This window comes from Pleurodeles waltl, chromosome 8 (assembly GCF_031143425.1).
Source record: "Pleurodeles waltl isolate 20211129_DDA chromosome 8, aPleWal1.hap1.20221129, whole genome shotgun sequence".
Classification (NCBI taxonomy): domain Eukaryota; kingdom Metazoa; phylum Chordata; class Amphibia; order Caudata; family Salamandridae; genus Pleurodeles; species Pleurodeles waltl.
Window position 1 is genome coordinate 468,902,784 of NC_090447.1, and position 15,702 is coordinate 468,918,485.

General features: G+C 50.7%; 1 protein-coding gene across 1 annotated transcript in view; it reads right to left on the reverse strand.

The window, feature by feature from the left end:
- LOC138249534 (interleukin-18 receptor 1-like) overlaps positions 1-15,702 on the reverse strand; it is a 232,663-nt gene that overhangs the window by 158,426 nt on the left and 58,535 nt on the right. Inside the window, exon 2 of the mRNA XM_069203483.1 lies at positions 13,827-14,082. Within this exon, the coding sequence (XP_069059584.1) occupies positions 13,827-14,082 (256 nt within the window). The remainder of the gene's footprint in view (positions 1-13,826; positions 14,083-15,702) is intronic.

Sequence of the window (15,702 nt, forward strand, 5' to 3'; positions counted from 1 at the left end):
GACCCTAATCCTGTACTCCTCAATTGAGAATCCAAAGCCCTCAATCATGGTAGCCTTCATGAGGTCATAAGATTCTGCATCTTTATCAGAGAGTGTAAGGAGTCTATTTCTGTACTTTCCAGTGAACATTTCCCAAAGGAGAGCACCCCAGTGAGATCTGCTTAATTTTCTGGTTGCACAAGCACTCTCAAAAGCTGTGAGCCACTTGGTGATGTCATCACCCTCTTCATATTTAGTTACAATCCCTTTGGGGATTTTTAGGATGTCAGTATCTTCTCTGACCCTATTTAAGTTGCCGCCACCATTGATGGGACTTAAACCCCTCTCTTTTCTTTCACTTTCTATGGCTAGGAGCTGTTTCTCCAAAGCCAATCTCTTGGCCATCCTGGCTAACAGGTGGTCCTCTTCATTGAGGCTGTCCTCAATGCTTCCAGAGTTGCTGGTCTCCCCTGTAGAAGAACCAGGTTCTCTGACTAGTATTTGTGGAGTCAGGGTTTTGGGAACCCTGCTTTTCCTAATTAGGACAGGAGGGGTGAGTTTTTCCTCCTGTTTGCTAATTTCCCTATCTGAGGGAGCATCCTCCAACTCAGAGGGGTGATCCCTTGGAAACTGCCAAGAGCTCCTGGAGCTTGACCTTGGTAAGGTTGGACCCAGTCTTTATCTTTTTTAGATTACAGAGAGTCCTCAGCTCTGCTATCCCTAGAGGCAGGTAAGGGGTGAGGTTGAGCACCACCACCATCTCATCTGATCTAGACATTATCACTCTAAAATTTGAGATTACTTTTTAAGAATCTAAAATATGCTTCTAGAACTTAAATCCTAACGTTTACAAACTTTTAAACTCTAAAAGAAATGCTAACAGGGACTTACACAAGGCCCTAGCAGGACTTTTACAAATTTAGAAAAATAGTCAAATTGCAAAAATCTATTTCTAATGACAATTTCTGGAATTTAGTTGTGTGATCAGGTACTGGCTGAATAGTCCAGCAAATGCAAAGTCTTAGACCCCACCGCTGATCCATCAATGTAGGAAATTGGCTCTGTATATAGTATCTCAAAGTGAGAGATAGTGTGCACAGAGTCCTAGGGTTCTCCTTAGAGGTTGATAGTGGCAAAATTAGATAATACTAATGCTCTATTTTGTGGTAGTGTGGTCGAGCAGTAAGCTTATCAGAGGGTAGTGTTAAGCATTTGTTGTACACACACAGGCAATAAATGAGGAACACACATTCAAAGACTTAGGCCCTCATTATGAACATGGCGGTCCGTTCTGCTCCGCCGGCGGTGGCGGTAGAAACCACCAACAGAGGAGCATTCCGGACCGCCAAATAATGAACCAAACGAAACACACGCATCCTGCGCACCACCCACTGCCAGAAAAGGAGTCCAGCTGACGACGGCAGAGTCAGCCCACAGGCCGAAAGTAAGGCCCAACCCGCCCATCAAATTATGAACCACCATTCCGCCACCAGTTTCGGGGCGGGAACTACCGCCACACAAAGCCAGGTGGAAATGAAACAAATAGAAGGAAACACTTACTGGAGTTCCACAAGACGTGCAGCGGCAGCCATGGACAGAGAGTTGCTGATCATGTCAGCCCTGCTCTTTGCCATATACCTACACAACCGAGACCGCTGACGAAGACCACAACGGTAAGTACCGCAACCTACCACACAAGGGAGAAAAGAGCACAGTTACATACCAAGCCACTCCAGCCACTCTACAACGCCCCTCCAGCCCTTCCCAGCAGCACAAGTCAGACACCCCACACCAAGAGGTACGTACCCGACAGGAGGCAAAAGCAACTTGACCATAGTACATACAATAGCCCCACACCCATTAAAAATTAAAACAAACACCAGGGTGGAACTGTGTGCAGCCCAAACACAGGCCACACAGAAACTTTAATTTGTAGCTCACTGAGCAAAACAGTGCCAACAGGGCCAATAGCCAGTCCATAAAAAGAAAATTGTCCTTGGCCACTACTGGCCACACCTGACTCCCACAAGTGCTGGGTACTCCACTGAATGGGGCACCATATGGGGATCCAGGCACCTCACGGAAGGGGGGCGGGGTGAGGGTGGGGATTTACGACGGGGTTTGGACTTTGACTTGCGTGAGGAGGTTGGAGGGGGGTGGGCTTCTTCTTTGAAGTAGGTGGGGGCTGTTTGGCTCGGGTGGAGATGGATAGTCTTGCCCAAGACCGGGTCTTCTTCTTCACCGGGGAAGGGGCACGGGAATGGGAAGGCTGGACCAGGGTGGGCTGTGATGTGGAAGGAGCGGAAAGGGCAAGGAGTTGGGCACGTTTGGGGACAAGATGGGGTGGGCCAGTGGGTTGGAACAGGTCTGCACAGGGGAGGAAAAGTTTCTTGGGAGCAATTGGGGTGGGCGTCTATGAGGGCATGGGAGTGGAGGCAGAGGGAGTTGATGTATGGGGTGTAGGTATGCGTGTAGTGGGTGCAGGTGACTCCTCAGTATGCTGTGGTGTGGTGAATGTCTGATGGGTGGGTGTCTTGGTGCGTTTGTGTGTTTTGGGAAGTGGGGGGTGGACACATTGGGAGAAGACAGACAGCTAGTGTCGATGTATGTTGGGTGGGTGTCTGCAAGTCTGGTGAGTGTGCTGCATGTGTCAACTACAGTAGAGGTGGTGAGTGCAGGTGTGGTGTATGGGGTGCATGTATGGCTGTCTGCTATCGTGGTGAGTGCAGGAAGAGGAGTAGTAACAGTGAGTGGAGGTGCAGTGCATGATGGTGTGCATGTAGAGGGGACAGACAGGGAGGCGGAAGAGGTGGGCACACTGGGGGAAGTGGACGTTGTGTGTGTGCAGGTGCCTGTTGGCTGTGTGAATGCTTGTGGTGGGAGGTGTGGTGCTTGTGTTTGGAAGTGTGCTTCTTGTGTGTTGATGTGCCTGCAAGCGGGTCTGATTGTGTGCTTTGGATGGGTGAAGGCAGTGAGGTGCTGAAAGGGGTAGAGGAGGTTGGAGGGGGGACGGAATGGCCAGGGAAACTGGCTGCCATTTAAGAGGAGGCCAGAGCCGGAAAAGATCTCTGTAGGGCAGACACGGCACCGTGAATGCCATCCAGATAGGCATTGGTCTGCTGCACCTCTGATGCCAGACCCTGGAAGGCATTGACAATGGTTGCCTGCCCTACAGAGATGGTTCTCAGGAGGACAATAGCCACCTCTGTGAGGGCAGCAGGGCTGACTGGGGCAGGGGAGGAGTTGCCTGGGACGAAGGAGACGCCCACCTTTCTGGGTGGGCGGGCACGGGCAACTCGGTGGGGAGCAGAAGGGAGGGCGGTAATGGTATGGGTGGTGACGGAAGATCTTATGGTAGCGGTGTGTCCACTAGGGTCCACCACCGCTGGAGGGTCCCCATCGGAGGAGGTCTCAGAGTCACTACCTCCTGTGGTAGTAGCGTCCCCCGTGGAAGTCCCCTCGCTCTCCCAACCACTGTTCCCCTGGGCATCCGTTGTCTCTGCCTCGGAGGATCCGTGGGCCGCTGCCTCCCTACTTGCCGGTGCCTCAACTCCCTCGCCTGACGTTGATGCTGTACCAAACCAACACAAGAGAACAGGGATGGGGAGACGAAACAGGAAAGACACTTGTAAATATCTGAATGCTGATACACAATGGCCAGACATACACCCACCCAGGAAACACACCCAACAGCCGGCACCTTACACTATGCCCATGGCCATGCCCCTGACTACTGAGCAGAATACTGACCTACACCCATCCCCTGAAAGAGTATTGGAGCTGAGGTAGGTGAAACCTGACAGGGACACCCCTCCACCCTTTGGGGAACATACAGTAAATGGACACCAGTCAAAATCCCTGCTCTAAGCACCATGAGCCCTATCGCACACACACTCATCCTTCCAGGCTGAAGTATGGTCTGTGAGTACTCACTCCCTTGTGACTGCTGTGCAGCCTTCAAGTGCCCATCCAGGTCTGGGTACGCCACCGCCAGGATCCTTCACATGAGGGGGGTCAGTGCCCAACGAGCACCCCTTCCACGTTAGGAGGACTTCCCCAGCTGGGCATCAGTGATCTTTTGCGCCCAGCGCCGCAGGTCCTCCCACCTATTTCGACAGTGGGTGCTCCGCCGGTTGTAGACCCCCATGGTCCGTACCTCCTTTGTGATGGCATGTCAATGTGCCCTCTTCTGATGGGCGCTGACCTAGTAGGGTGACACAGAAATGGAACACAGAGGTCAGGCACCTCCACAATGGGAACAGCTGGCAGATTGTCAAACATAGGACTGACAGTACTTTCAGACATGCAGGACAGTGGCACGCAGCATTCCATGCACCATGGCCCATCCTGGCTCACAGGAACACACACATGTGCTAATCACTCCATCCATTACTCACACAGTGCCCCCCAAACCCAGACTCACCTGTACCTCTGGCCGGCCGTAAAGTCTGTCGTACAGGGGCAGGCCCCTTCCACTAGCTTCTCCAGTTCTTCCTGGGTGAAGCCCGGGGCCCTTTCCCCTGCACCATGTGGAACATCCATAGCCAGAGGCAGGCAACAGCAGTACACAGAGTGGAGTACCTGTCCGCCCGAGATCAGGGAGTCAAGTGATCAAACGATGACGAACGTGTGTGCGTTCCGCAGCGGTATGCACTGTCACCGCCGGCAGCGATCATGATACGCCAGGATTCCCCATTGGCATCCATGTTAGCCAATGAGGGTGCGAACAGCGGTCAACACCATTGTACGTTATGACGTCAACAGCTAGTGGTCTTAGGTCACTCCCACAACGAAGGGGCAGAACTACAGTGGGCAGTCATTTTGCTATCACCTACGCATCTTAAAATTCTTAATACTCACAATGCAGGGCCTACTAGCCATATGAAGCACCTAGGCCTCTATCCATTGCGTATATTAGCACACATGATTTACTCTGTTCCGTCTTGGTGATATGCATGTACATCTGTCAGGTTGCAGTAATTATACAGACACTACTATGAACAATGCACTGCATGTATTTATCAAATAAGCCAATTTATGTGTTCACATCACTCCTTTTTGTAACCCCTCATAGGTACCGACCCTTGTAGCGAGGAAGGGCACCATCGGTGTACAGACCACTTGTGGATATGGGGACCATGGTGGAGCATCAGATCATTATCACTTACAGACTCACACGTGCAACTATTCAGGACCTACGTGCATTACTGCATCCTGCACTGACTCCCAGAAATTGTAATCAGCATGCCATTCTAACTGAGGTGCAGGTGCTCTCCGCACTCCATTTCCTGGCCACAGGCTCATTTCAAGTGACAGTGGGCATGGGTGCTGGTTTCTAACAGCCAATGTTCAGCCTGGTACTGTAGGAAAGTACCATCTTGCCTGGCATGCTACCCCAATTTTCACTGTATGTATGTTTGTTTTAGCCCTTCTGTCACTGGGATCCTACTAGGTAGGACCCCAGTGCTCATAGTATGTGTCGTGTATGTGTTCCCTGTGTGGTGCCTAACTGTAACACTGAGGCTCTGCTATCCAGAACCTCAGTGTTTATGCTCTCTCTGCTTTCTAAATTTGTCACTGCAGGCTAGTGACTAAACTTACCAATTATCATTGGCACACTGGTACACCCATATAATTCCCTTGTATATGGTACTTAGGTAACCAGGGTATTGGGGTTCCAGGAGATCCCTATGGGCTGCAGCAATTCTTTTGCCACCCATAGGGAGCTCGGACAATTCTTACACAGGCCTGCCACTGCAGCCTGAGTGAAATAACATCCACGTTATTTCAAAGCCATTTTTCACTACACATAAGTAACTTATAAGTCACCTATATGTCTAACCCTCACTTGGTGAAGGTTGGGTGCCAAGTTACTTAGTGTGTGGGCACCCTGGCACTAGCCAAGGTGCCCCCACATCATTCAGGGCAAATTCCCCAAACTTTTTGAGTGCGGGGACACCATTACACACGTGCACCATGCATAGGTCACTACCTATGTATAGCATCACAATGGTAACTCCGAAAATGGACATGTAACATGTAACATGTCTAAGATCATGGAATTGTCATCCCAATACCGTTCTGGTATTGGGGGGACAATTCAATGATCCTCCGGTTCTTTAGCACAGAACCCGGGTACTGCCAAACTGCCTTTCCGGGGCTTCCACTGCAGCTGCTGCTTCTGCCAACCCCTCAGACAGGATTCTGCCCTCCTGGGGTCTGGGCAGCCCCGGCCCAGGAAGGCAGAACAAAGGATTTCTTCTGAGAGAGGGTGTTACACCCTCTTCCTTTGGAAATAGGTGTGAAGGGCTGGGGAGGAGTAGCCTCCCCCAGCCTCTGGAAATGCTTTGATGGGCACAGATGGCGCCCATCTCTGCATAAGCCAGTCTACACCAGTTCAGTGATCCCCCAGCCCTGCTCTGGCGCGAAACTGGACAAAGTAAAGGGGAGTGACAACTCCCCTGACCAGAACCTCCCAGGGGAGGTGCCCAGAGCTCCTCCACTGTGTCCCAGACCTCTGCCATCTTGGATTCAGAGGTGTTGGGGGCACACTGGATTGCTCTGAGTGGCCAGTGCCAGCAGGTGACATCAGAGACCCCCTCTGATAGGCTCTTACCTTGGTAGCCAGTCCTCCTTTCTTGGTAGCCAAAACTCCTTTCCTGGCTATTTAGGGTCTCTCCTCTGGGGCATTCTTCAGATAACGAATGCAAGAGCTCACCAGAGTTCCTCTGCACTTCCCTCTTTGACTTCTGCCAAGGATCGACTGCTGACTGCTCCAGGATGCCTGCAAAACCGCAACAAAGTAGCAAGATGACTTCCAGCAACATTGTAGCGCCTAATCCTGCCGGCTTTCTCGACTGCTTCCTGGTGGTGCATGCTCTGAGCGCCGTCTGCCTTCACCCTGCACCGGAAATCCAGAAGAAATCTCCTGAGGGTTGACGGAGTCTTCCCCCTACTAACACACGCACCAAACGTCTGCATCACCAGTCCTCTGGGTCCCCTCTCATCTCGACGATCGTGGTCCCTGGAACACAGGAACTATATCCAAGTGACTCTCACAGTCCAGTGATCCTTCAGTCCAAGTTTGGTGGAGGGAAGTCCTTTCTTCCCCACGCTAGACTGCAAAACTGTGTACTGCATGATTTGCAGCTGCTCCAGCTTCTGTGCACTTCTCTAAGGTTTCCTTTGTGCACATCCTAGCCTGTGTCCCCAGCACTCTGTCCTGCAGTGTTAAACCCTCTGAGTTGGACTCTGACGTCGTGGGACCCTCCTTTGTGACTCTGAGTGGACTCCAGTTCACAAATCTTCTAAGTGCCTGCTCTGGTACTTCTGTGGGTGCTGCCTGCTTCTGTTGGGGCTCTCTGAGTTGCTGAGCGCCCCCTCTGTCTCCTTCTCCAAGGGGTGACATCCTGGTCCTTCCTGGTCCCCAGCAGCACCCAAAAACCTCAATCGCAACCCTTGCAGTTAGCAAGGTTTGTTTGCAGTATTTCTGCGTGGAAACACTTCTGCAACATCCAGCACGCCGTGGGACATCTTTCGTCCAAAGGAAAAATTCCTAGCCCTTTTTGTTGTTGCAGAATCCTTGGCTTCTTCCACCCAGAGGCAGCCTTCTTGCACCTTCATCTGTGGTTTCCTGGGCTCCTGCCCCCCCTGGACACTATCGCGAGTCTTGGACTTGGTCCCCCTGCCTTGCAGGTCCTCAGTTCCAGGAATCTGTCTTCAGTGCTTTGCTGGTGTTTGTGGTTCTTGCAGAATCCCCCTATCACAACTATTGTGTCCTATTGGGGTTGAAGGGGTACTTTACTCCTACTTTTCAGGGTCTTGGGGTGGGGTATCTTGGACACCCTGACTGTTTTCTTACAGTCCCAGTTACCCTCTACAAGCCCCCATAGGTCTGGGGTCCATTTGTGATTCGCATTCCACTTTTGGAGTATATGGTTTGTGTTGCCCCTAGACATATGTTCACCCATTGCATCCTATTGTAATCCTACACTGTTTGCATTACTGTTCTTACTGTTACTTATCTGTTTTGGGTTTGTATACATATAACTTGTGTATATTACTTACCTTCTAACTGAGGGTACTCACTGAGATACTTGTGGCATATTGTCATAAAAATAAAGTACCTTTATTTTTAGTAACTGAGTATTGTGTTTCCTTATGGTATTGTGCTATATGACATAAGTGGTATAGTAGGAGCTTTGATGTCTCCTAGTTCAGCCTAAGCTGCTTTGCCATAGCTACCTTCTATCAGCCTAAGCTGCTAGAAACACCTCTATTCTACTAAAAAGGGATAACTGGACCTGGCACAGGGCGTAAGCACCACAAGGCACCCACTATAAGCCAGGCCAGCTTCCTACAGGTACTGACAAGGTTTCTGAATGCATTTGTACAACATCTACAATCCTATGTGCAATTCTCCCAAAGTGCTGACCTCCCTGCCATTAAGTCTGACTTCTATGCCTTTGCAAACATTCCCCATGCCATAGGTGCTATTGATGGCACCCACATAGCTATCACCCCAAGAGTGAATGAACAGGTGTACAGAAACAGGAAGAACTTTCACTCCATGAACATCCAATTGGTATGTACTGCAGACAAATACATTTCCCATGTGAATGCCAAGTTTCCGGGGTCAGTCCATGATTCATTTGTTTTGAGGAACAGTAGTGTGCCACAGAAGATGGAACAACTACAAGAGGACAGAGGGTGGATCATAGGTAAGTTTGCCTGTCACTAACTGACACATTGCAGAGAACCTGCCTGTCTAAGGGACATAACAATGACGACTCTGTATTGACCCTTTTTCTAGGTGATTCTGGCTACCCAAACTTGCGTTGGCTCCTGACACCAGTGAGGAACCCCAGGACGGATGCAGAGAGGAAATACAATGAGGCCCATGGACGTACTAGGAGGATGATAGAGCGTACTATGGGTCTGCTGAAGGCTAGATTCCGGTGTCTACATATCTCTGGGGGGTCCCTTGCCTATGGTCCTGATAAGGCGTGTAGAATAGTGGTGACCTGCTGCATGCTGCACAATGTGGCTGTGAGACATACTATCCCCCTTTTGGAGGTGGAGGGTGCTGTAGCTCCTGATCAGTTACCTCTGAGAGGTGAGGAGAGTGATGGTGAGGATGAGGAAGGGAAAGATGTAAATTCCAGGAACCAACTGATACAACTCTACTTCCAATAACTGTCTGGGACTTAAGCCTGTAATTGTGGTTACTGACTAATACTGTCAGTGGGCCATGTCATATGGGGGGGGATTGGTCATGATAGGCGAGACATGGACCTTTTTTTGCATTCATTCCTTGCCTAATTTGAAATACACATTACCACCTCCAAGCACAAATTGACAATAAAGTTGTTGTCTGCCAGTTGCATCCATACTCCAATTTGTTCCACATTGAAGACAGGGGACAGTGTTAAAGGTGAGAATTGTGTTTTATTGGTCGAATACAGTGAATTGAGCTATATTCAGTGATGGAAGTGGTAAGGGTTGGGTGTCTTCAAAACCGACTTCGGGGCAGCCCTGTTGGATGTCATAGGTGGGTCCTATTTGTAGTATAGTACTTCATTTTGCCCTCAGGTGAGTGTAGTTGGTGAATGGGTGGGGTGGTTGCTTTGCAGTAGTAGCAGTGGCAATTGTTGGAGTGGGGCTTGTTCCTAGCTGGGTTTCCAGTGCCATATCTTGGCCTGAGACTGCTTTTGGGCGCCTGCTGTGGAGCTTCTTGGGGTGGCATGGTTGGCCCGTTGTGATTCCTGGGAGGGTATTTCCTGTGCTCTTTCTGCTGCTTGGGTCCTCTGTTGCTGGTTGTCCAGGGCTGGTTGGGGGCCTCTTGTCTAGTGTGGGTTTCAGACTGTTTGTTGACCAACTGCAGCAGTGCTCCATTATGGCATTGTATTCTTTCCACTACTCCATGGCCTGTTGGTGTTGTTCCAGCTGCATCCTCTGACTTCGTTCAAGGGTGGACACAATCTGAGTCAACCTGTCTTGGGTATGTTGGTAGGCACCCAATACCTCTGCAATGACGTCCTGGGCTGCTGCATCCATCCGGTGCCCTACCCCCTGAACCACTGGGGCACTTGACCTTGCCATAGCCCCCTGTGCCTGTGTCCCCTGCGCAGGTCTTGATGTGCCACTTGTATTGGGGCCCTCGCCTTCCTGCATGTTGGGAGTGGGAGACTGTGGCCTCTGTTGCTGTGTTCCACCTGTCTGTGCCCTGGGTCCACTGGTGTGGGTACGCCTCCCCTAGCCTGCTGGTCTTGACTGGGTGTTAGGAGTGACAGTGGTTTCCTGGGTGGGGCTGCTGCATGGGGAGCATCGATGGCTGTGTGAGGTGCCTGCCTGCTCATCAGTGTCCAGGGATCCTTCTCCAGTGTCCCTTGAGGTGCCTCTGTCTCCCTGGAGTGCTGTGGCACACCTTGTCCCCTCCATAAGGGTTGCATGGGTGGTGGTGCCTGTTGGGGGACATAGACATGTCTGTTACTTATGCCTGAGGGTTTGAGGTGCACAGAACTTTGCAATTTTGTGCTGGTGTGACTTTCAGGGGCCTTCCAGGGTGACTTTGTGAGATGGACATTGCATTTAGTGGCAGTGGTGGGCTTACATTGTGGTGGGGGGTATTATTCCATTGTGGGTATGTGCAGGGGTGGGTGGCTGTGAACAGCGGGAGTGATGTGGGCCTGGTAGTGAGTTGTGGGTAATGCAGGGTGGTGGATGTGGTGGCTGATGCCTGGGTGGGGTATTGGTCCTGGTGGGTGTGGTGGGGTGAAGTGGTGCATGCATTGCAGATGTTTTGTATATGGGGTAATTGTAGATGACTTACCCAAGTCCATTCCTCCAGTGAGTCCCTCTGGGTGCAGGACGGCGAGTACGTTGTCCTCCCAGTCGGTGTAGTTGGGTGGTGTTGGTGGCGGTCCTCCCCCAGTCTTCTGCACTGCGATGTGGTGCCTGGATGCCATGGCCTGACCTTCCCCGCAGGTCATTCCATCTGTTGCGGATGACATCCCTGGTGCGTGGATGGTCTCCTACTGCATTCACCCTGTTGACAATGGTCTGCCACAGCTCCAATTTCCGTGCAATGGGTGTGTACTGCACCTTGGAGCCGAAGATTTGTTGCTCCACCTTCAGGATCTCGTCCAGCATGGTCCTTAGCTCCCTTTCGGTGAAGCGTGGAATTCTGGGGGGACATGGTGAGGGTGGTGGATGGTGTCAGGACTGGGGACGGGGTATGGGTTCTCCTGTGTGGGTCGATATGCGTGTCCTGTGTGCTGACGTTTGCTGTCTGGCTCTGGTGCTCTCCGTCTTCTTTTCCTGGTTTTGTTGCAAGGGATTGTGGGGTATGTATGGGGGTGTTTTATGGTGTTCAGGATGTGTGTCAGGTGTGTGGGTGACAGGCCTAGCCAATGTGTGCACTTCTTGCTCTTGGGCCCACTTGCCGCCAGTGGCGGTCACAGCCACCAATCGTCATCCGGACACCACTGTCCGCCGAGGTGATTTGTGCATCATTATTTGGAGGGCGGGATGTGGGTGTGCTTGGCGGAGGTGGGGTGGGGTGGACCGGGATTCCCGCGAACAGTGTCCTGGCGGGGAGTGGTGGTCTGATTTTTTTGGGCAGGGTTGGGTTTTTCTATCATTATATGGCGGGTTTCCATTCGCCGCCACCGGTGGGATTGTGTTCACCGCCGACACGGCGCTCAGCGGTCTTTCCCGCCATGTTCATGATGACTGCCTTAATTCCAGGCTATAAGGTTTTTATACAGAAAAATATATTTTCTTAATTTATTTTAAGAACCACAAGATTCAAATTTGAGGTAAGTACATCAAATGCTGAGTACTTCACACAGGTAAGTATAGAACTTTGATTTAAAACAATAGTACACACAGTTTTGGTTAAAATGGCAATAAGATATTTTAAAAGTAGACACAGTGCAAAAATCAACAGTTCCTGGAGAGGTGAGTTTTGGTTAGTTTTTGCAGGTAAGTAAAGCACTTACACAGTCAGTCTCCTGGGCATAGGCAACCCACCATTAGGGGTTCAAGGCAACTCCAAAGCCACAGCACCAGCAACACAGGGCCGGTCAGGTACAGAGGTCAAAGGAGGACAAAAAACACACAGGCGCCTATGAAGAACAGGGGTGCTCAGGTCCTAATCTGCTTGCAGGTAAGTACCTGCATCCTCAGGGAGCACACCAGGGGGGTTTTGTAGAGCACTGGGGACACACACACAAGCACACAAAACACACCCTCAGCGGCACAGGGGTGGCCAGGTGCAGTGTGCAAAACAGGTGTTGGGTTTGCTATAGAAATCAATGGAGGGACCTGGGGGTCATTTAAGTGATGCAGGCAGGGCACAGGGGTGCTTCTCAGGCCAGCCACTGACTGGGCTAGGATGAGGGACGCCTGCTGGTCACTCCTGCACTGTTAGGTGGTTACTCTTGGTCCTGGGGGCTGCGGTGCAGTGCTTGGTCAAAGCGCCGGGTTCCTTTGTTACCAGGCAGTCGCTGTCAGGGGGAGCCTCTGGATCCTCTCTGCAGGTGTCGCTGTGGGGGTGCAGGGAGGTCGTCTCAGGGTGTCCTTGTTGTTGGAGTCACCTGGGAGTCCTCTATGCGGTGTTTCTTGTCCTGGACTCGAGCCCGAGGCGTCAGGTGCAGTGTGAAGACTGACGCTTCTGCCAGGAAGTGAGATTCTCTTTAAAGTTGTTTCAAAGTTGCAAGTTTGTTGCTGTTTCTGAACAGTGCCGCTGTTCTCTGAAGGTTCTTGGTCCTTTAGGTGCAGGGCAGTCCTCTGATTCCTCAGAGGTTGCTAGTCCCGCTAGATGTGTCACTGTGAAGGTTCTTTGAGTCTGGAGATAGGCCAGAGGGCTGGGGACAAGTCAGTTGTCGTCTCCATCATCTCTGCTGGGCTTTCAGGTCAGCAGTCCTTCTTCTTTCTTCAGGTTGCAGGAATATGATTTCCTGGGTTCTGAGTCGCCCCTAAATACTGAATCCAGGAGGGTGTTTCGGTCTGGGACAGTAGCCAATGGCTACAGTCCTTGAGGGTGACTGCACCCTCTTTGTGCCTCCTCCCTGAGGGAAAGGGGGCACACCCCTATTCCTATTGGGGGAATCCTCCAAACTCAAGATGGAGGATTTCTAAAGGCAGGGGTCACCTCAGCTCAGGGCACCTTAGGGGCTGTCCTGACTGGAAGGTGACTCCTCCTTGTTTTTCTCATTATCTCCTCCGGACTTGCTGCCAAAAGTGGGGGCTGTGTCTGAAGGGGCGGGCATCTCCACTAGCTGGGATGCCCTGGGGCACTGTAACAACAGGCATGAGCCTTTGAGGCTCACCGCCAGGTGTTATAGTTCCTGCAGGGGGAGGTGTGAAGCACCTCCATCCAGTGCAGGCTTTGTTCCTGGTCACAGAGTGACAAAGGTACTCACCCATGTTTCCAGAAACTCTTGTGGTTTTGGCAGACTGGCAGGAACTGGTCAGCCTAACAGTAGGAGTCGGAATGGCATGCAGGGGGCATCTATAAGATGCCCTCTGTGTGCATTTTTCAATACATCCCACACTGGCATCAGTGTGGATTTATTGTGCTGAGAAGTTTGATATCAAACTTCCCAGATTTCAGTGTAGCCATTATGAAACTGTGGCCTTACCTGTGGTATAGTGGACCCTGCTTAGGGCTGTAAGGCCTGCTAGAGTGGTGACTTACCTTTGCAACACGCAGTGGGATGTGGGCATGGCACCCTGAGGGGTCTATTGATAGCCGACATGCTTACTATTGGCTAGCACTGATCATTGACAACCATTCTGCTGTTTCAATTAAATACAAGGTTTTAATTAGCGTGTTTACTTACCCCAAAACACAACAATATTTCCCACTGTCACTTGTTTCAACTGGCCAGAATTCAAGTCTGTTTTCAATGGCAAGAAGTCTGCTGTTAATTTCTGGGCCCACTCTTGTCCACCCTTTTGTTTCATGCTGTCTGAACCAGGTCAATACATTTTGTGAGTTCTTGGAATCATTTGGATTTTCTTGAATGAGTAGGGGACATTTCATAAGTGAGAAGTCCCCTTCAAAGGTACAAGGAGATGGTGTGAACTGTGTTGATCCTTAAAGAAAAAAGAAACGTCAAATGAGAAAAAGATCACAAATGTTTTGAACAATCAAAATCAGGATTGTTTATTTAAACAAATTACACTACAGATACTGAAATTAATGCACAACAACCATCCACTTAATTTTCATGTCTAAGACTGCTTTCAGAGTCACATGTAATAGCTTCCAGAGGCTAAAAGATGAAGGCACCAAGGCCCATATTTATACTTTTTGACGCAAAACTGCGCTAACGCAGTTTTGCGTCAAAAAAATTAGCGCCGGCTAACGCCATTCTGAAGCGCCATGCGGGCGCCGTATTTAAGCAATGACGTTAGCCGGCGTTAGCTGCCGGCGCTGCCTGGTGTGCGTTGAAAAAAACGACGTACACCAGGCAGCGCCGGCGTAGGGGGATATGGGGCTTGGGCGTGAAAAAATGGGGCAAGTCAGGCTGAGGCAAATTTTTCGCCTCAACCAGATTTGCGCCATTTTTTTCCACTCCCAACCCCCATAGAAATGACTCCTGTCTTGGCAAAGACAGGAGTCATGCCCCCTTGCCCAATGGCCATGCCCAGGGGACTTCTGTCCCCTGGGCATGGTCATTGGGCATAGTGGCATGTAGGGGGGCACGAATCAGGCCCCCCTATGCCACAATTATTATTATTTTTTTAAATACTTACCAGAACTTACCTTATTGTCCCTGGGATGGGTCCCTCCAGCCTTGGGTGTCCTCCTGGGGTGGGCAAGGGTGACAGGGGGTGTCCCTGGGGGCATGGGAGGGCACCTCTGGGCTCCTTCAGAGCCCACAGGTCCCTTAACGCCTGCCTTTTGCAGGCGCTAAAAAACGGCGCAAAAGCGGCCGTATGTCATTTTTTTTGACCCGCCCACTCCCGGGCGTGAATTTTGCCCGGGAGTATAAATACGACGCACATGCCTCGGAGTCAATTTTTTAGACGTGAACGCCTACCTTGCATATCATTAACGCAAAGTAGGTGTCCACGCAAAAAAATGACGCAAATTCCATGGACTTTGGCGCTAGACGCGTCTAACGCCAAAGTATAAATATGGAGTTAGTTTTGCGTCGGAATTGCGTAAAAAAAAATTACGCAATTCCGGCGCAAACGGAGTATAAATATGCCCCCCAAATTCCCTGAATATGTGTGATTATGGGCACACTCTCGTGTGTGTCCCTAGACAACGCTAAAGTATACAAAAAGTGATGTATGGAATGGTTGAAAATAATTGCAAAAAGTGATGTATGGAATGGTTGAAAATAATTGCAGATGCTGGTATTTACTCAGGGCTGCATCACAATCCATCATTATTCTGTACACTTTTTGTATTAACCCTGCTCCAATAGGTACAGTCCAGCCCAAACTGGCAGGCCAGGTCCTCCCTGAAATGGAACACAAGCAACTGCCCTCTCACTCTTGTGATTCCACAAGACTGCTCGGCCGGAGCCAGCAGCACCACTGCTTGCAGGTGACTGAGTCTTACCCAGACTTGTTTGACAACTGTCGGCCAACCATACAGGCTTGCTAGCAGTACCTCATCCAGACACTAAGGGTGATGGTGATTTGTTCCAATCTGACACATGACACTCTTTTGACTTCTCAGGGTAGTAGCGGTGAACGAGC